General features: G+C 42.5%; 2 protein-coding genes across 3 annotated transcripts; both read right to left on the bottom strand.

Moving 5' to 3' along the window:
• Window positions 1–314: 314 nt before the first annotated feature.
• On the bottom strand, window positions 315–7,656 carry dnaja (DnaJ heat shock protein family (Hsp40) member A). 2 transcript variants are annotated; one of them, XM_080002207.1, is made up of 8 exons: window positions 7,603–7,656; window positions 6,793–6,944; window positions 5,731–5,905; window positions 5,481–5,585; window positions 3,614–3,841; window positions 2,851–3,081; window positions 2,333–2,433; window positions 315–742 (listed from the first exon to the last, which is right to left on the bottom strand). In XM_080002207.1, exons 2-8 carry the CDS (start codon window positions 6,922–6,924, stop codon window positions 527–529), a joined length of 1,188 nt encoding a protein of 395 aa, XP_079858333.1. In that variant the 5' UTR covers window positions 6,925–6,944; window positions 7,603–7,656; the 3' UTR covers window positions 315–526. The 2 variants fall into 2 exon arrangements, with proteins under 2 accessions (XP_079858333.1, XP_079858332.1); XM_080002206.1 differs by having other exon boundaries at window positions 7,482–7,651.
• Window positions 7,657–9,335: 1,679 nt separating this feature from the next.
• Window positions 9,336–19,110, bottom strand: idh3a (isocitrate dehydrogenase (NAD(+)) 3 catalytic subunit alpha). The gene is made up of 11 exons (XM_080002208.1): window positions 19,030–19,110; window positions 15,941–16,000; window positions 15,732–15,815; window positions 15,435–15,549; window positions 13,874–14,061; window positions 11,965–12,098; window positions 11,765–11,867; window positions 11,401–11,465; window positions 10,873–10,957; window positions 10,480–10,632; window positions 9,336–9,696 (listed from the first exon to the last, which is right to left on the bottom strand). Exons 1-11 carry the CDS (start codon window positions 19,054–19,056, stop codon window positions 9,613–9,615), a joined length of 1,098 nt encoding a protein of 365 aa, XP_079858334.1. The 5' UTR covers window positions 19,057–19,110; the 3' UTR covers window positions 9,336–9,612.
• Window positions 19,111–19,349: the final 239 nt, after the last annotated feature.

Raw genomic sequence — 19,349 nt, 5'->3', positions numbered from 1 at the left:
GTGCCCGCCCACCGAGGGAAAAGTCAAGACCGCGGTGGAAAACGTTGGAGAGCAGGAGACGGCCTTCATTTGATGTTTACATTTAAAACGAATGGAGTTGCACGTTTGAGGCTCTGACGGGTTCAGTCTGAAAGAACAACACTCCCTTCCACACTGTTGTCGTCTTTTCTGATAAGAAAACCGAAATGCTGAATGATCACAGATGGAAAAGATGAATCTTACCTAAATAAACCTTCTATGCAAAGAATAAACCATGACGGCAAAAATGTGAATTCTGGGTTTTACTCCAAACAATAAATAAATTGCAAAACAACTCAAGGAAAGAAGACATTTATTTATTTTTATGACCTTCATAGAAAGCATACACGTTCTCCTTTCAACGGCAGAAACAACTGTGCCCGAACATTTCTCACATTTATAAAAACAGAAAACAACAAAAAGAAGAGGACGGAGCAAGCTGAACGACAGTCACATAAAACCAGCGCAAGGCTTCACCTCCTGCCGCTGCTCCTTGGGTTTGGAGGCCTCACTGCGTCTGGCACTGCACGCCGCCCCTCGGACCCTCCTCCTCCTCCGCCTCGTCCCGGGTGAAGCTCCGCCGCTGCTGCGAGGGGCCGTCCACCTCGCTCAGGTCCACCTCCTCAGCCTCGTCCGGCACCACCACCTCCGCCCGCGGCGGAAGCAGACGCTCCAGCTGGAACATCAGGTGCTCCGGGAGCCAGTGCTTCTCTGGGAACTCCACCTGGAAACGCATCCCAAAATATAACAATTGAAGAAGATGTTTCCCAGGAATAATAATAATAACAACAATGATAATAACAATAATCATCTATATTTGTACAGTAACTTTCATAAACAACTCAAAGTGCTTTACATTAAAAGGCCATCAAAATGGAGTCCAACAAAAGATAAATATATTAGATCATATAAAAGATCATATATTAAAATAATGAAATGCATTAAAACAGAATAAGAATTAGAAAATATACAAACCTGCATTAAAATAATAAAAAGCAACCCTGCAAAACAGGTAAATCTACTTATTTTCAGATGTGGTCATCAATTCAAACTACAGTATGAAGGTATGACTAAAGTTCAATCTAATACTTTTTAAGACAGAACTTTGGGCTGCTACTCAATAAAGTACTGCAGGTCAGTCATGTATATTTGGTACAGGGTAAGGTGAGTACAAGGACCTTCTTGGATTCCTCTCTCCAGGTAAATATTAAGGTTAAACATCAGGTTCAGACATCAGCTCTGATGCAGAACAACGACTCATTTGGACAAAAAGACAAAAGGCCTTTCTCAATCTGCGTACTTGTCTGTACTTGTGTTCTGAAACGTCAGTCGCAGCCCAAGTACGGTTCCAATTCAAAGTACGCATCAAGCCAAGTCCAGTCCAAATGCCCGGATGTGGTCTTGCTCCGCCCATTTTATCGAGGATGCATCGGTGGTGACTTGTGATGACTTGGGACAGCCAAGTATCCCACAATGCATTTGGCACCAAGCGGTGGTCATGGTAATGGCAGAGAGGAGTCTTTACTCCCGAGTCGAACTTGCCAAGTCTGAACTACCAAGTCCGCAAGTCCGGACTTTGCGTATTTGGTATTGAGAAACGACCATTAGTGTATGAAATGAACAGATTATAATCCAAGAATACTGGGAAAGATAATAATTTAAAATTATTGAATGATTTTGTGGTTTAATATGAATAAAAGTGAATATAGGAGATGTAAGGACTTTTTAAGGACCTGCAGACACCCTGGTTTGCTCCATGCTGTAATGTATTGGTGCATTAAAACCACCAGCAGGTGCAGTACTGTGTTCATGTAAAACATCACGTTCAATGATAAAAAACCAGGAAATAACTCATTACCTTCCTGTTTCATGTTGCATTTTTGGAAATTGGTCCAGTATGATTTCAAAGCTGTTCAACCCGTGGGTTCCAAACCAACGGCAAAACAAAGATAATAATTCATCAATTTTTTTTTCTAATTTCATTCTATTTTTTTTCTATGTTAAAAGTCTCATTTCATTTTATTTTTCTTAAAATCTTGAAGAAAAAACTTTGAAAATGCATCACCACTGTGATAAACAGAACTGAACGTTGTGTGGCTTCTTTGATCCTTACAATAAAAGGATGAGGATGAGGATGAGGATGGAAAAACATTTACAAGTTGACTGAGAAGTGACCAGTTGAGTCAGAAACGCTTGGATGAAAGATGAGATATCTAATGTAAGCACCAAACATCATCCCCACAACATCTGTATTTGCTAAAAACATGTCATGACATTAGATTTGCCAGCGCTGGTGTCGGGCGGCTCCTCTCACCTGGAACTGGATGAAGAGTTGTCCCCTCTCGTAGGGCTGTCTGTGCAGCGGCATGCCCTCGTTTTGAACCACCCTCCGGTCGCTGTTCTTCACCACCTCCCCTGGAACACAACAGAGGAGACGCTCTGGACCCTCCTCAGGTACAAACCAGTTCAGAAGAGTTCAGATCGGTTCAGACTAGTCCAAACAAGTTAGAACCATCCCAGACCAGTCCAGAGAAGTTGAAACAAGTTCAAACCATTTCAGACCAGTCCAAACCAGTTCAGATCAGCCCAGACAAGTTCAAACCAGCTCAAACCAGTCCAGGCCAGTTCAAACTAGACCAGACCAGTTCAAACCAGACCAGACCAGTTCAAACCAGTCCAGACCAGTTCAAACCAGCACAGAGCAGTTCAAACCAGTCCAGACAAGTTGAAACAAGTTCAAACCAGTCCACACTATTTAAGACCAGTCCAAAACAGTTCAGATCAGTCCAAACGAGTTTAGACCAGTTCAAACCAGTCCAGAACAGCTCCTACCTGGCTGCGTGCTGATCAGCAGCGTCCTGTTGTCCAGTGTTTGCAGCATCTTCTTGAAGCCGCACAGCGCCTCCACCAGTTTAATGTCCATCTTGGTCAGCAGGTTGTCCTCCTGCCGCTGGAACGCCGCGTGCTCCTTCTGGTCCAGGACAATGATCACGTCCCCGGGCCCCAGACCCGGCTCCTGGTCGCCCTCCCCGTGGAATGTGATCTTCTGGCCGTCCTTCATACCTGCACAGACACAGAGACAGAGACATTGTGAGGTTCGTCCAGGACTTGGAAGGAAGTACCCAGGAGTACTCAGTACTTACACTTGAGCTTGAGCACACTGAATACGACCTGAACTCCATTCATTCCTATGGAGAGTCCAGGAGTAGAGAGCTCTGGGATGAGTTCAAATTTTCGAACTCAGGCGACACGTTTAGGTCCGACCCTACTACTACTACTACTACTGTTATTATAACTGGATTTAAAACTAAGTGAAAAAGTCACGTGTAAAAAATAATGAAATCACTCATGTTAGCCTTGGATATCACCACATTCACAATCAATAAATCTCTTTAATTTATTTCCGCACTTTGAAAAACAAGCTCTCCCATTTTCCCTGACATATTTTGTGATGCGAAACTCAGTTCATCAAGTGGCCAGTCGGGGGGAGGATCCCACTGTTGGATGCAGATACAGTACATACTGGGTGCGGTATCTGTGCATCCTAAATAAAGCCTGTTAGAAGGGGTTTTATAAACAGTGAGATGCGGAAAACCTTTGTCGATGTGAACCTCCAGGATCTTCTTCTTGCGCTCCACTTTGTGTCCGTTACAGGCCTTGCATCGGTCCTTGGAGCTGAACTTTTCTCCCTGACCTTGACAGTCAGCGCACATGCTCTGGATCTGCTGGATCATCCCGGGGGCGATCTGCTGGACCTTCACCTGCATTCCTCTTCCCTTGCAGCTTGGACACTTCTCCAGCGCTCCTTTCTTACCCCCGTAACCTGCCCACAACAACAACAAGGCTCTTTCAATTCCTGTTTTCAGCCTCGGGTTTCTCAAAACACAAAATAAGGATGTGGTTAGGAATAAAATGTCACTCAAATGTCAAGGCAACCGGTTACAAATAAAGCAATGCCTCCAGCTTGCGTCAATAATGGAGAGTGAGAGTGAACATAGCGAGCATCCAGAGAAAAGTTTTGAGGATTTTTCTAAATAGATAACTTATTTAGTTAAAGATATTTTGACATGACAGTGGAACAGGCTCCTGCAGAGACCTGAGGAAGGGGGAGGTGCTCTCAGTTAGAAAGGGCAGATAGAAAAATTTTAAAATACCATGTCCAGCATAACCTGTTGAATTTTAGCAACCCAAACTGTATGTAATGTCATTAATTTAATGTCTGGATTATATAAACCTAGCGCTGTCTTCTACTTTTGCCTAATACATACATACATACATACATAAGAGCTGCAACTAACGATTATTTTCATTAACGATTAATCTGCCAATTTTTTTTCTTGATTAATTGTTTTGTCCATAAAATGTCAGAAAATGCTGAAAAATGTTGATCACTGTTTCCCAAAGCACAAGGCAACCTTCTCAAATGTATTTGTTTTGTCTACAACCCAAATATATTCAGTTTACTATTTTACAGGACTAAAGAAACAAGAAAATATTCACATTTAAGAAGCTGGAATCTGAGAATTTGGAGATTCCTGAATGAATGACTCTAAATGATTAATCAATTATCAAAATAGTTGGGGTGTTCTTATTCTTATTAGCAATTAACCAACTTGATTAATTGCTAATTGAGATTTTACAATCTGCAGTCTTGTTATTGTATCAATGTGAGTGGTTGTGGCGCAGGGCGTTTCAAGAAAAAAAATGCCCAGTAGGAAGTAGTAGTAGAAACAGACAGAGGCTTCCAGAAGAAAGACAAACAACAAAGATGGCTGCGTAGAAAACGGGAGGCTCTTGATGCCCAGGAGGAAACTTTGTTTATTGTTGCTCAACGACTAATGCTGCGTTCTGATGCAACACGGTAGACGGGAACGGGATAATGGCACAGGGGGGAGGAAAAAAAACCCTGTAGCGAGGAAGAGGTACGACGCCAAAACCAATCAAGCGATATGTTGTTTAGGTGACGCCAATAAAATATATTAAACTAAATTATTTTGTGTCTGTTATTACATATAATAATTTTAGTCATGTTTAGTAAATTTATAAGCGTCTCATCCATATCTGAACCAGACGTGATTTGCTATGTTACATCCGACTCATTCCATTGCGGAGGACGGCAAAAAGTTAAAATATTTAAATCCCACAAAGACAGGTCATCAATATTCCTGTATGCGCAAATCAGATTTAGTCTCTAAACTATTTCACAATATTTTGAGTTCATGATATATTTACACACAAGAAATATCTGAGGAACAATCATTAGTAATGTGGATATTATGACCATTGATTAGAACATCTAAAAAAGCAATGCAGCCTTAATAACAACATTAATAACAACATTAAACCATATTGCGATATCGCGATAGCCAAAATCCCAGATGATATCTAATCTCATATCATGATATCAATATTAAATCCATATATCACATGGTGATATGACAAAGTTGACTGAGGTCACCCACCGTCACATTTTTCGCAGATGACGTTCTTCTGGAGGCCAAGCTTCCTGGTGGCTCCGTTGTATAGTTCCTCCAGAGTGACACTGAGCTGGTGGACCACGTTCTTCCCTGAACGGACCAATAATAATTATAATAATGAAATAATAACAATAATTAAGAATGACAAAATAATAACACATAATGATTTATTAAGAATACCAATTTATCAATAATAATAATAATAATAATAATAATAATCTGGGTTAATCCTCACCTCTTTTCTCTCTCTGCATCCGTCCTCCTCCTCCAAAGAACATGTTGAAGATGTCCATGGGTGAGCCGCCCCCAGACATGCCGCCATCTTTGATGGCCTGCTCGCCCCCCTGGTCGTACAGGTCCCTCTTCTTGGGGTCGGACAGAACCTCGTACGCCTGGGAGATGTGCTTGAACTGTGGGGAAGAAATACATATTACTATCACCAAAAGTCAAAAATATTTGTCTTTTAGCTTTCCTGTTTAATTCAGTGAATTGCTTTTGAATCACCAACAGCAAGGGTTGTAACAATATTTTGTTTTGAAGTATTGTACACCCAAAATCAGATTTGTTTTAAGATAAATGTTATTTTGTGGTAAAATGCAGATTGTGAATTCTCCCACATCACCACTTTCTTACAGTGGAGCAGGACAATTCAGCTGAAATACATGTTATCTCCAGCATTATGGAGTGTCAGTATTCACATTTTAATTCACATTTTTGTCAGTTTGTCTGTTCTTTGCAATATGAAAGTGTTTAATTACAACCAAAGAAAAGAGAGTACAACAAAGGTATTGAAATATGCTTAACTGTAAACTTTCTACCACAAAATATTCGTTTGTTACTGTACTTAAGTGTGGAAATTTAGTTAAAAATTAGAAAATTATTTATATATCTCAAAAGTATATAATTTAGGCCTACTACTTTTTGTAAGTTGTAATTAGGATCTGCATGACTACTTATCTGCATAAACAAAGTAGCACTTAAAGCCGTATTACAGGGTCTGTTATATCAGGGCCCTGGATATGAGAAGTACTATTACTTGTAATACTCTAAGCACGTTTAAGAGCAAGTATTTCAATCCTTTTATGCCTGTCTAAGTGTCAATGTGGTACTTCCACTTTTACTAGAGTTGTTTCGGGTCAGGGTATTTATACATAGTCCGACCGGGAGCTTTCTGACAGACTGGGGTGCGAAGTGCATGTGTCTGGGAGTCGGATATCCCTCCAGAGGCTTCCAGGCTCCCTGTCGCTGTCAGTTTGGTGCAGCTGAAAATAGCAGGTGTGTCCCCGCCGCCCCTCACCCGCTCCCCCTCGCTGGGGTTCTTGTCGGGGTGGTACTTCAGGGCCAGCTTTCTGTACGCCTTCTTGATCTCCTCCGCCGAGGCCGAGGGACCGACGCCCAGCATGTCGTAGTAGCCCGTCTCATGAACCATCCTGAAGGCCAAAGATCACCCTGGGGGGCAGGAAAAACACATTACAAGACCAAATATTACGTGACATGACATAATGTGACATTAGAAGATATGAATTCCATTACAAGACATGATATTACAATGCAAGACATAATACTACATTACATGACATAATTTACATTTACATTTACATTTAGTCATTTGGCAGATATTACAATGCAATGCAAGACATAATACTACATTACATGACATAATATTACAATGCAAGACATAATACTACATGACATGACATAATATTACATGACATGACAAAATATTCCATGACAAGACATAATATGAAGTAGTCGAAGTGGTATTAGTCGAAGTAGTTGTCAAACCAACTGCATATCAGTCTGAGACAAACCTTCCAGAGCTATAATCTATGAGAACAGCTGAGTAACAGTTGAAAAAACATATTTATGTTATGAATATAAATACTTTGAGACACCAAACAGTCAGAATAACAACTATAACCTACTTAACCACATCATACTATGGATTTTGCATGTGTGTGAGCGTGGAACCAGGTGTCAACCTACCCCGTATAAATAAGGTCAAAAGAAAGTCAATTAAAAAATGCAAATAATAGGATTAAAAAATATTAATACACGAATAAAAAATCCACATGTGCGCGGCGACTCCGGCGACGTGATGCTGTACCGTGCGTGGCGTCTAAAGCCGATCACCGCGGCCGCGCGTCCGCTGCTCCGCTCGACGAAGAACTTTCTGGAGCGCCGCGGCGGGACCGGAAGTGACGTCACGGAGCCCAGCCAGCTCCGAGGCGGGAGCGAGGAACGTGAGGTGACGACAGCGGCTGCCGTGTGACGTAATACACGTTCATCTGCAACTGATGTTATTTACTGTGATCGATTTTTATTTTTATTTTTGAATCATCTTTTTATCTGATCATCCTGTGATGCGCTGTCTTCATTGTCATGATGGCTGCTCCGTTGTTTGTGTTACTGGTTTGAATGATTGTTTGTACATTCTTACAATACAAAGAGATGGAAGAGATACAAAGCCCGTCAGAGTGAAGTCATTAATAGGTAAATAAATATAACTTCTACTACTACTACTACTACTACTACTACTACTATTACTCCCCTCTACTACTACTATTACTACCACTACTAATACTACTATTAGTACTACCACTACTACTACTATTAGTATTAGTACTACTACTACTACTATTACTACTACTACTATTAGTACTACTGCTACAACTACTACTCCTACTACCCTCTTTTTGTTTACCTGTGGCTGCACATTGTGTCGATGACAATAAAATATAATTTAATTTAATTACTGTTACTACTACTACTACTACTACTACTACTACTACTACTACTACTATAACTACTACTGTTACTACCAAGAATAATATAATTCCTGAGTTTCCCCACTGAATAAAGCGTTATGTTATTATTTTAATTATTATTATTATTTTTGTTATAATTACTATTATTATTTTACGTCTTATCCCTTTCTTGACGTGCACTGTTTTTTCCGCTTGAATTCCCCACGGGGATTAATAAAGTGTTAATCTTATTAATAATATCAACTTAGAATTAAATAATTTGTTCTAAGTACGTAATTAATAGTAATATGGTTATTATGACTAGTTCCTGGTGAAATAGTACGTGTGCTGGCCCTGTGTGTGTGTGTGTGTGTACGTAGCATCTACGTGCAGCTTGTGACATCACATAGACATCAAGTGACCATGCCCCCTAATATGTTTACAAGTGTTTCCATGGCAGCTGGATTTCTCTGCCCCACTCGATTCTCCCATAAGGAAACAACTTGGACGAAATATTGGAACAATCAGTGAGTATATTTAGTAAACTATTCACTGAATCATTCCAAATAATAATAATAATAATAATAATAAAGATAACGCAAACAACAACAAAATAATAGTAAATGAATAACAACAATAACACAAATATGAAATGCCTAAAATGTCTATACTGCTATTACAGGGCAAATAGGGCATCATTGTTACGTAATGACGCTGTATTATATTATATCCTTTAATGCAACGAACCAGCTGTTTGAATAATATATATCTTATGTACTTTAACAATGCTGCTGTTCTCTTGTTATTTCATTTTTTACATGTGTCTGCCACCAATCCAAATGAAAATAAGAAGCCAAAGCTAAGTAGCTTCTTTCTTTTTTTGCAACGGAAGTCTATCATGTGAAACAATCTGAATGTCATCTTGAAGGACGTTGGAAGAATCAAACACAGAAACCCAGTTAAAGGTGAAAGTTTTAAGAGAACAAAGCGACGTGCGCTTGGACTTGGTTTTCATGGTACAGCAACACGACAAGCAGCAGAACCCCTGCTCCCCTGCTCCCCTGCTCCCCTGCTCCCCTGATCTGCTCCTGCAAGATACAGCATCTGCAACTTTAATGAGATTCGGCCCTAATCAGGTCGTTAACAGCACGTAAACATAGTGTCACTGGTTTGAGAGCCAGACAATAAATAAATAAATACAATACATGCCACAGTTTAAGGATAAATACAACATTTCACAGTTACAGACGATTTAAGACACTTCTCTCTTTGCAGAAGAGAAACGTGCAACATTCACTGCTCAATCTTTCAAGTATGTGTTTATAGTTGATATTCTGTCTTTGGATGAAGGACGATGGATGGATTTCCTCTCAGTCCAAGTCTTGCACTCTTCGACATATTTCTTCGGTGAATTCCGAGCACTTGGAGTTTCCTCCCAAGTCTTTCGTAAGAGCCTTCAAAAGGGAAGAAACAGAAACACAAGAGTTATAAAACTAAAGGGAGCAACTTTTTTAAAGGATATATAGTCGCAGCTCAAAATACTCAAATTAGTTATTGGGGTTTTTTTTTTAAATAAAAGGCATGAATAACTCCCTGAAATTAGGTGATGGGGCTAATATTTCCTTGGATAAAAGAAGCATGACCGGCTTTGTAATGTGGTGATTACAACACGCTGACATTACAAGGTTAGATGAGGAAACCAGGGAGTCGAGAAATGCTTGAATATTGGGCTCAGGCTCAATTAAAAATTCTGTCTTCTCATTCAACTGGAGAATTCTCTGGGCCACCCACCCCCTGATGTCCAGACCACACTCATGCAACTTTGATCCTGCTAAAATAATTTGGATTAAGATAAGATAACACTTTATTAATCCCTTGAAGAGAGATATACTGTAGGTCCAATCGTCTGCATTAAAATGAAATGGGTTGCTGTGCAGTCCGATGTTGGGATGTGACCCAAAATTGGGACATTAAATGAAAACAAAACAGGGCCAGGAATGGAACCCTGAGGCACTCCACCTCTGTGCTTGCGGAGAACTTCCTTTTTGAAAGACAGGAAATTAACCAATCAAGATCTGAACCAGGGATGCCGACCCACGGCTCCAGACTGTTTACGATGTTACGATCGATGGCATCAAAGACGGTAAAAGCACGTACAAAACTAACAAACACAGAAGGAATCGCCCACGTCAAACAGCAAGACGTGCGAGTATTTCAACCGCCTCCGCCCTCTTCACCTTTTTGTCACGGATGGTGTGGAAGCAGGCGGTCTGGATCCTGCCGGCGTGGTCGTGCAGCCCCATGTGCCGCAGCATCATGACGGCGCTGAGCAGCAGGGCCGTGGGGTTCGCCAGGTCCTTACCCGCGATGTCCGGAGCCGTCCCATGAACCTGGCAGACAAACCGCCGTCACGGTTTAGTTCCCATTAAGACGACCAATTAAAAATAAACATGCTAGGGTGTACTTTGAGGTGTGAGTTTTGTTGGAATCCTGGTAAGAAGATCCCGGTTTATCATATAAAAAAGCCTTCCAATGTGGAGTCATCTACTCCCACTGCACGGGGGACAACCCAACAGGAACATTTCACATACGTGCAGTATTGTTGGAGAAAATCCCAAAACTTGACGTACCGACTCAAAAATGGCGACCCCATGAGCGCCGATGTTTCCACTTGGAGTCACACCGAGGCCTCCGATCAGTCCGGCACAGAGATCGCTGACGGAGAGAACACGCAGGTCTCAGGCACTGTACGCATACGCACGTTTAAAGGTTGGTCAAATTACAAATGTGTCCAATTAATGACAGTTGATGAGCCGAAAGAAGAAGAAGACAGAGTGTTGATTTCTAGCTTTTACTAATCACGGATAATGGGTCGAAATGCCAGTTCTGCTTCGCCTCCACAGCCTTTGGGGAGGCTTAAAGGGTAAGATGAACATTACGTTTGGTGACGGGATATTTCCGTGAACGTTTAAAAAATAGCTCAGCTCAATTTGTGAGCACTTTATTACGGATTTGTTACAGCTGAAAATAGTACCACGCATGGGGTTCACTCTCCCCTGCAGTCGCCTTTTTTCAGGGAGTCCAAGCGGGAGTTTGATACGAATCCACTTAACGATGGATTGAAGGTGTAAAAAGCAGTTTTTAAAAACTCAACTCACCTCAGGATGTCTCCGTACAGATTGGGCATCACGAGCACGTCAAACTGCGTTGGGTCCTGCACCATCTGGGGGAGTGTGAGGGCGGTAGCAACACCCACACAGAATGCTGACATATTTAAGTTACAAAAATGATGACACCACTGATTCGCGCTTTATTATTTACATCAAGGAATGTATTCACTGCATCGTTGACACGAAAATCTGATAAAACATGAAGCTGCCGCCGAGTGAAAACGGGTGCAAAACAGGAAGTGGACGCAGCTCCGTCAAACCAACACGATCACTGCGTCATTACTGCGCCTCCACGGGCAATATCCAGAGGAATCGACAAAGACATTGATCGCGCTCACCGACGGTCACCCACCTTGAGGCACACGGTGTCCAGGTACATTTCAGTGAACTGAATGTCTCTGAACTTCTCGGCGGCTTCTCGGCATTTGCGTAGAAACAGCCCGTCCGACATGCGCCTAGCGACAGGCACAAACAGCGGTTAAAAGGCGGCGGGGGGGGGGGGGGGGTTGTTTGGGGACATGAAGGCACGTGAGGTTTGGAAAAGAAACCGACATGATGTTGGCCTTGTGCACGGCGGTGACGCTGGCCCTCTTGTTGTTGCGGGCGTACTCGAAGGCGTACTCTGCGATGCGCTGGCTCGCCTCCTCCGTGATCAGCTTGATGCTCTGCACGACGCCGTCCACGATCTGCAATGACGAAGGAGCGCGTCAGTCGCTCTGCGCAGGGATCCCGTCTGGTTTCCCACACAGGACCAGGAAGAGTCACAAGCAGTTTGTCCGTCTCACACCTGCCCAGGTGTGCTTCTCAACTCTTCTCCATATGAGGTTTGTGGACCTGGTTCATGGAAGTTTAGTTTTCTTTTCTTGAGAAAAGAGCCTAAGAAAAGCCATGAAACATGCAGAGTCCCTCGAATTGGACCTTGCTGCTGAGCACTTTTTAAACTTTATTCCTCCCTTCACTTTACGCAGACGACACAAAACTTCACACAACCATATCACCAGGGGACTATGGTCCAATACAATCACTGAGAAAGTGCATTGAACACATCAACGGCTGGATTGAATCGACTGGATGTGCGAGAATTTTCACCAATTACACAAAAAAATAAAAACAAGTCGTTGTTTTTGGAGCCAAGGAAGAAGGACTAAAAAGTCAGCGCTCTGCTTCAAGCGGTGATGTTAAAAAGCACAAACCGATCCAGAAACCTTGGAGTCGTCATGGTTCTCTGACCTGCATTTCAGCAGCCACATTAAAACAACTACAAAGACAGAATTTGTAAAAAGGTGCCCATGCGTTCATCTTCAGTAGACCAGACGACTGTCACGCTGTCTTTAGAGCTCTCCCTCAAGATGGATCAGACAGCTGATTGAGAACGCTGCTGCTCCAGTCCTCACTAAGACCAACAACGTGGATCATACCACTCCAGTTCTCACATCTTGACACCGGCTTCCTGAACGTCAAAGAACTGATTTCAAAACACGACGGTTGGTTTGTAAAGCACTGAAGGATTTAGGGCGAAAATACATTGGCGATGAAGCGTCCAGGGCTCTCAGGTCGTCTGGGACAGCTCTGCTTTCTGTCACCAGAGTCAGAACTAAACACGGAGAAGCAGCGTTGGGTCTTAATGCTCCACATATCTGGAACAAAGTCCCAGGAAACTGCAGCTCTGCTCCAACTCTCACCTCCTATAAATCAAGGGTGAAGACTTTTCTGTTTGCTGCCTTTTACTAAACATAATATTCATTTCCTGCACTGCACTGTCACTTTTATGACTTGATTCCATGTATTCTATTTCTTAACTCTATAATATGTTATTTCCTTTTACAATGTGTTTCTTTTGCACTTTGTCTGGATGCTTCTGATGTTTTATGTAAAGCAATTTGAATTGCCTTGTTTTTGAAATGTGAATACTAGTGGCTTGGTGTGCACTGTGTTACAACGGCTTCAGCTGATTCCAGAGAACTGAAAGACCTCCAGAGCGGTTCTCTGGGGACAGGGGCTGGACAGGATGAAAGGAGCACTTTGCATTGCCTTGTTGTTGAAATGTGCTTCATAAATAAACCTGCCTTGCCTGAATTTAATACATTTGTTAATAAGTTAGTAGAGTCAGTAGACTGTTAGTATTGTATTTTTGACAAAATATCACATATTATAATTTTATATTTATAATACAAATACGAATCATCTTAACACCTACAGATAAGAGGCCCCCAAACACACAGGGCAGTAATAGTTGTAATTATCATCCTTGTCATAATAATAATAATACTAATAATACTAACAATAATGATAATTAATAAATGAACAAACAAAACAAAAAAATAAAAAACCCTAACAAACAAACAAATAAATAAATAATAATGAGAATAAAAGAATAAGAATACTGCAGAGAGTACGTGACCCTGCAGAGTACATATTTCAGGTTTTACTGCAGGGCCAAAGAACCGTGCTGCTCTCTGACCTCGTGTTCGATGCCGCTGTATTCCCCCTCGGTGTTCTCCCGGATGGTGACCAGGTTGACGCCGGCGTACGGCGTCTTGTAGCCGTCGATGGACACGCAGGGACGCACGTTGGCGTACAGGTCGAACGTTTTCCTCAGCAGCAGGTTCATGGACGGGTGCCCGGCGGCGATCGGCGTCTTCAGAGGACCTGCGGAGGAAAAGCTGTTCGTCCCTGCTTGTTTCAATGGAAAAACTGGACTTTTTCATTTAAAGAGGGAATAAAACTGTCATGAAGATGATAACAATAACAATAATAATAATAATAATAATAATAATAATAATAATAATAATAATAATAACAATAATAATAATAATAATGAAATAATAATAATATTAATAACAATAATAATAATAATAATGAAATAATAATAATATTAATAACAATAATAATAATAACGATAATAACAAGAAGAAGAAGAAGAAGAAGAAGAACACCTGTTCTGCGTATCTTCCTCCCTGACACCACCCGCCTGCATGTCCTCCCTCAGCACCTCCATCAACCTCAGCCTCCTCCTCCCAATGTAACTCTCATCTCTTCTCCACACGTGTCCAAACCATCTCAGTCTGGCCTCTCTCCCTGTTCCACCAAACTGTCCAACCTGAGCTGTCCCTCTAATGTCCTCGTTCTTAATCCTGTCCATCCTTGTCCCTCCCAATGAAAACCTCCACATCCTCAACTCTGCCACCTCCACCTCATCCACCTGCCTTTTTGTCAGTGCCACCGCCTCTAAACCGTACAACATGGCTGCTCTCACTACCGTCCCGTACACCTTCCCCTTCACTCTTGCTGGAACCCTTCTGTCACAGATCACTCCGGACACTCCTCTCCACCCGCTCCACCCTGCCTGTACTCACTTCTTCACCTGTCTCCCGCACTTTCGGTGCTTTGGATGGTCGCCTCCAAGTACTTGAACTCATCCCCCTGCAATGACCTTTATTTGTAAAGCACCTTTCATACATGACATGTAACTCAAAGTGCTTGACATTAAAAGAAGGCGTCAAATAGTAAAAGCAAAAATAAGCAAAAATAAAAGCAAAGCAAAGCATTTCTTACAGTCTATGTTACACACGCAGATGTAAAGTACACCTAGGTTACAGTGGCCCTTTCACGGCCCTCGCCGCTGCAGCGAGCACTCAGTCCCCGGCCCCCGGGCCCCTGCTACAGGTGTAGGTACTAGATGTGCTCGGCCTGGTAGATCGGCTCGCAGGCGCGAGTCAGAGGGTGAAACAAACCCTGTGGTGCAATGAAAGTGAGGGCCGGCCGGATTTTACTATCATGACACCCAAAATGCACAAAATTAAACAAAAATATATTTTGAAAAATCTGCCTAATGGAACTTAGGGGATACACAGGGATCACTGGTGCTCAAAGGAAAAGACGTACAAATGATTGTACATAAAATATACAGTATAGTATATTATTATATATTATATATAAATTATTATATTCATTACTGAAGCCACAACAAACACCGTGCAAATCAATTATTACAAATTGAATTTTCCTTTTTTTTAACAAACCTTTTAGTCCAATTTTATTTCTGTCCATGGATTCTTTAGCGTCAGGTGGAATCATCCACTTTCCGCCTGGACCCTGGATGGCCGTGACGTTTCTCTCCTCCCAGTAGATCGGAGCCTGGATGCAGATTATCCACAGCACACTAAATATGAACCAGTTCACCGGAATATTCCTCCCAAAACAATCAACATCACCGAAACGGGAATAACCGTGGAGTGACAACCACCTTAGAAGATCTACTCCAACCAACAACACAAAAAATATGCATTCATACATCTACTTGGTTTGTTAGAACTGACTTTAGCTGCTTCAAATATCTTCATGACGGCGCTAGAGATCTCAGGACCGATTCCATCACCAGGGATTATGGTCACGGTCTGCATCTGTGAGACAAAACCAATCCACAGAAAATACAGCCATGGAAAAAACACGACAAATTGGAAATGTGCCCAAATATCTTCCCATCAGATCCACCACCTTAGCGCTATAACGTAACAGGGAGGCCTACCCCACGGACAAACACCCGGGGCTGTGGAGCTTGTTTCACAGCTCCAACGACGTGGGACACCTGGAAATGGAGGGATTGTGGAAGAAAAGTGGTGAACACCGTCTCATTCTTTGCAGCTCTTTAATTTGCCAATTTATCCAACATTTCCATTTTCCAGCGAGCTGCCATGCTTGACGCCCGTTAAGGTTTTGACTTGAACTTTCTTTAAATTGGATGATTTCAACTTTCTTTAAATCGGATGATTGGCCTTTCATGCTCTCATATAGAACGTTAGACCAGATTGACGTACGAGAAATATGTCATTTTTATTTGATATCCAGATTTGTTATTGTGACGGGGTCAAGTGTGACAGGATTCAAGGTGCAATAACAATTCCAGCCACAAGGGGGAAAACACTCTTTTTGTGAATTTGTGGGAGCATCTTTAAACACTACAACAATGATAAACATGTGAAAGCGTTGTAAAAGTCAGTGTTTCTCAACCCAGTCCTCCGTGTCCTCAGTCCTGCCAAATTTTAGCTCCAGCTCTCCTCTACACCTGTTTCCTTAAAAGGGAAGCTATTATGCAGAACTCCCCTTTCCAGTGCTTGTGCATATATTTTGGTTCTCTGAAGTTACTAACACACACACTGTGAAATAAGACAAACCCAGTCAGTTTACTGTGAGCAGCCTTTGTCGGAAAACATGTCCTGAAACAATCCGTTCGTATTGTCGATCCCTTCCTATGTCATTTGGGGCCTCAGTTGAATTTACCGAACAAATTTGAACCTTATCAGTCACGTTTGAATAACAGTCTATGTTACACACGCAGATGTAAAGTACACCTAGGTTACAGTGGCCCTTTCACGGCCCTCGCCGCTGCAGCGAGCACTCAGTCCCCGGCCCCCAGGCCCCTGCTACAGGTGTAGGTACTAGATGTGCTCGGCCTGGCAGATCGGCTCGCAGGCGCGAGTCAGAGGGTGGAACAAACCCTGTGGTGCAATGAAAGTGAGGGCCGGCGCGGTGGAGCGGCTACGTTGAGCATTTTGACCTGCAAGTTTATAATTAATTTTAATATATTTTTCAGTTTATTTGATTCATTTTACTAGGCAAAAAACAGTAATAACCGGAGACAAAAATTGAGGAAGTGACTTAGTGCCGTAAAGCCTAACATATGTTTCCCGCGGTTTCGCACCCGAACACAGAAGTTACAGAGCGCAAGAACGGATGTTCGGGTGGGGTGGGTGGAGATGAAGGAGGTGCCGTTCTACATATTACAAGTCAGTGTAGAATCAAAATGATTCTGAAGTTGTTATTTTAAGGTAAAAAAGTTACATCCTGTTTCTTTAAAAACATATTATGGTGTGTTCGCGATCCACTGTGTCTCTCCAAACAAAACCAATAAAAACAGTGTTTTTATTGTAGATGCATATATTTTATCTGGAAGTAAAGCTCAAACCACATCAGAGAACTAGGGGCCTCAGGAGGGAAGCACCACCCACTGAAACAGCATCCTGGAACAGGATGGTTTAGAGGCATGTTACAATGGCTAGAATGTATAATCTGAGTGGTATTTTCAGCAAAAAACTTCAAAAACATGTTTTGGGGACCTCAGAGACCTATATGAACCTGTTGAAAAAGGAGCATAATAGGTCCCCTTTAATAACCACAGCCTCTCATGCGTTATCGCATGCATTTTTTATCAAACATATTTAATTTGTTGTACGTTGTATTTGTTCCCTCCGTTTGAAACGGGAGCTTAAACTTGCAGGACGGGATGTTGTAGAGGACTGGGCAGGGAGGGAAACACTGATAAGGGGCCACAGCCAGGTTCATAGCAAACACTACGTTTGTCAACCAAGTAGTTACCAGACTCGGCCGATCCGGCTGCGTGGCCGTCATAGCAGGCGCCGAGCGGCAAAGCGAATGAATGTACCCATTCCAAATGTGGCTTTTTAAATAACTACCATGGGAGTAAAGCTAGAACAGCGAACTGATTAAAATGCTTACTTCATCTGGGTTGATATGTTTCTTGTCACTGATGGATAAACTCCACCTTCTCAGCAGGTTATGAATCTGCAGATATTAAATGAATAATCATGCAAAGAAATCTATGGATTACGAATAGTGCAAAGTCTGGATCCAGTGTTGACTAATGCTGCTTTAATGAACTGTTTACATGGAGCGGTCCACTAGTTGCCTAGCGACCAGGAGCAACGTGGAAGCCAGGTCTTGTCCTTTCTGAGCACCAACCGTTTCAGAGCTACTTATAGACACTGTATGGAGGTCATCAGCCTTGTTTTAAGGTTTTAGACCTTCTCCGTCCACCGTCTGAGCCTCGGAATGTGTACTGCTTTTCAGAACATCCCTTTAATAGGCTTTGGTGCGTTGGCTGCATGAATGTAAAATCAAGTGAAACCCTTTTGAATGGGTGCCCACATCAGCCAGCACCACTGACAATTCATTGTCTTTCCATCGGAGGAAATGCCTTAATATACGTCAACACTGATAACACTAGATCAGAGCTGCTGCCTGTCTGCCCTGCTGCCAAAATGCATTTCAAGCAGGATTGCATCCAGTCGGTGGGTTCATCTCAATATTATATTTTTTAATTAGATCAATATTGAATTGCATATGTAAATAAATGAATTAATCCACGACTACAGACACCTCTACACAGTTTATACTTCATCACAAGCTAAACAGCCACGACCACATCAGACTGCGGCGCCTTCCTGGTGAACCCTCGGAATTCCGAGTTTGTGCGGGAGGGGAAACGCAGCATAAACCACCGCAAGCGTTATATCGAAGGCTACGATGAAATACAATGAAATACAATGAAATACAATGAAATTGACACAAGATGAAATAAAATCACAGTGTTAGACGTTAACTGGCGGTTAATACGCATTTATTTCTGTTTATTTTAGAGTTTTACGTTCAGGTTCCTACTTCCGCCCAGATTGCTATGGCAACAGCAAACACTCGGCCCGCGGCCCGCGTGGTGGACACCGGAGGCCCTGCCGTGACCTTCACCGCGTTCCTGAAGAACTCCATCCCTGACCCCGTCCAGCCTCCCGTCGCCCCACGGAACCATGAAGCACCACTCACTGCGTTCCTCCACGCGTGTCCTGCCATCGTAGCCCGCAGAGAGCGCTCCGCACCCGGGCAGCTCCGGCGCCTGCACCGCACAGCACCGCAGAGCACCGCTTCAGCTGCGGCACTGGGGCTGACCAGCAGGGGGCGCCGCGCAGCCGCGTCGCAGGCAGGTTGTGAAAGGGTGAACTTTACTGACTAGTTGAACGAATTAAAAGCGCATTTAATGCGGATAAAAACGTTATATCAGACATTTTACGCAGTTGTAGGGCACCATGCGTAGGGCCGTCAAAGAAAATAAAAATACAACCATAACATTGATTTCTTTATGAATT

The sequence above is a fragment of the Zeus faber genome (assembly GCF_960531495.2).
Source record: "Zeus faber genome assembly, chromosome: 6".
NCBI classification, from domain to species: domain Eukaryota; kingdom Metazoa; phylum Chordata; class Actinopteri; order Zeiformes; family Zeidae; genus Zeus; species Zeus faber.
The sequence above is the reverse complement of the archived record's forward strand: the minus strand, read 5'-3'. Positions and strand labels throughout refer to the sequence as shown.

Excerpts from the sequence above, each read along its gene's own strand:
- dnaja (XM_080002207.1), bottom strand. The coding sequence starts at position 6,924 with ATGGTTCATGAGACGGGCTACTACGACATGCTGGGCGTCGGTCCCTCG. Across the intron at positions 2,434-2,850 it reads GCTGATCAGCACGCAGCCAG|GGGAGGTGGTGAAGAACAGC; the intron begins GTAGGAGCTGTT and ends GTTGTGTTCCAG. Across the intron at positions 743-2,332 it reads AACTCTTCATCCAGTTCCAG|GTGGAGTTCCCAGAGAAGCA; the intron begins GTGAGAGGAGCC and ends ATGCGTTTCCAG.
- idh3a (XM_080002208.1), bottom strand. The coding sequence starts at position 19,056 with ATGGCAGGACACGCGTGGAGGAACGCA. Across the intron at positions 15,550-15,731 it reads AGATATTTGAAGCAGCTAAA|GCTCCGATCTACTGGGAGGA; the intron begins GTCAGTTCTAAC and ends ATCTGCATCCAG. Across the intron at positions 9,697-10,479 it reads ACACCATCCGTGACAAAAAG|GCTCTTACGAAAGACTTGGG; the intron begins GTGAAGAGGGCG and ends TCCCTTTTGAAG.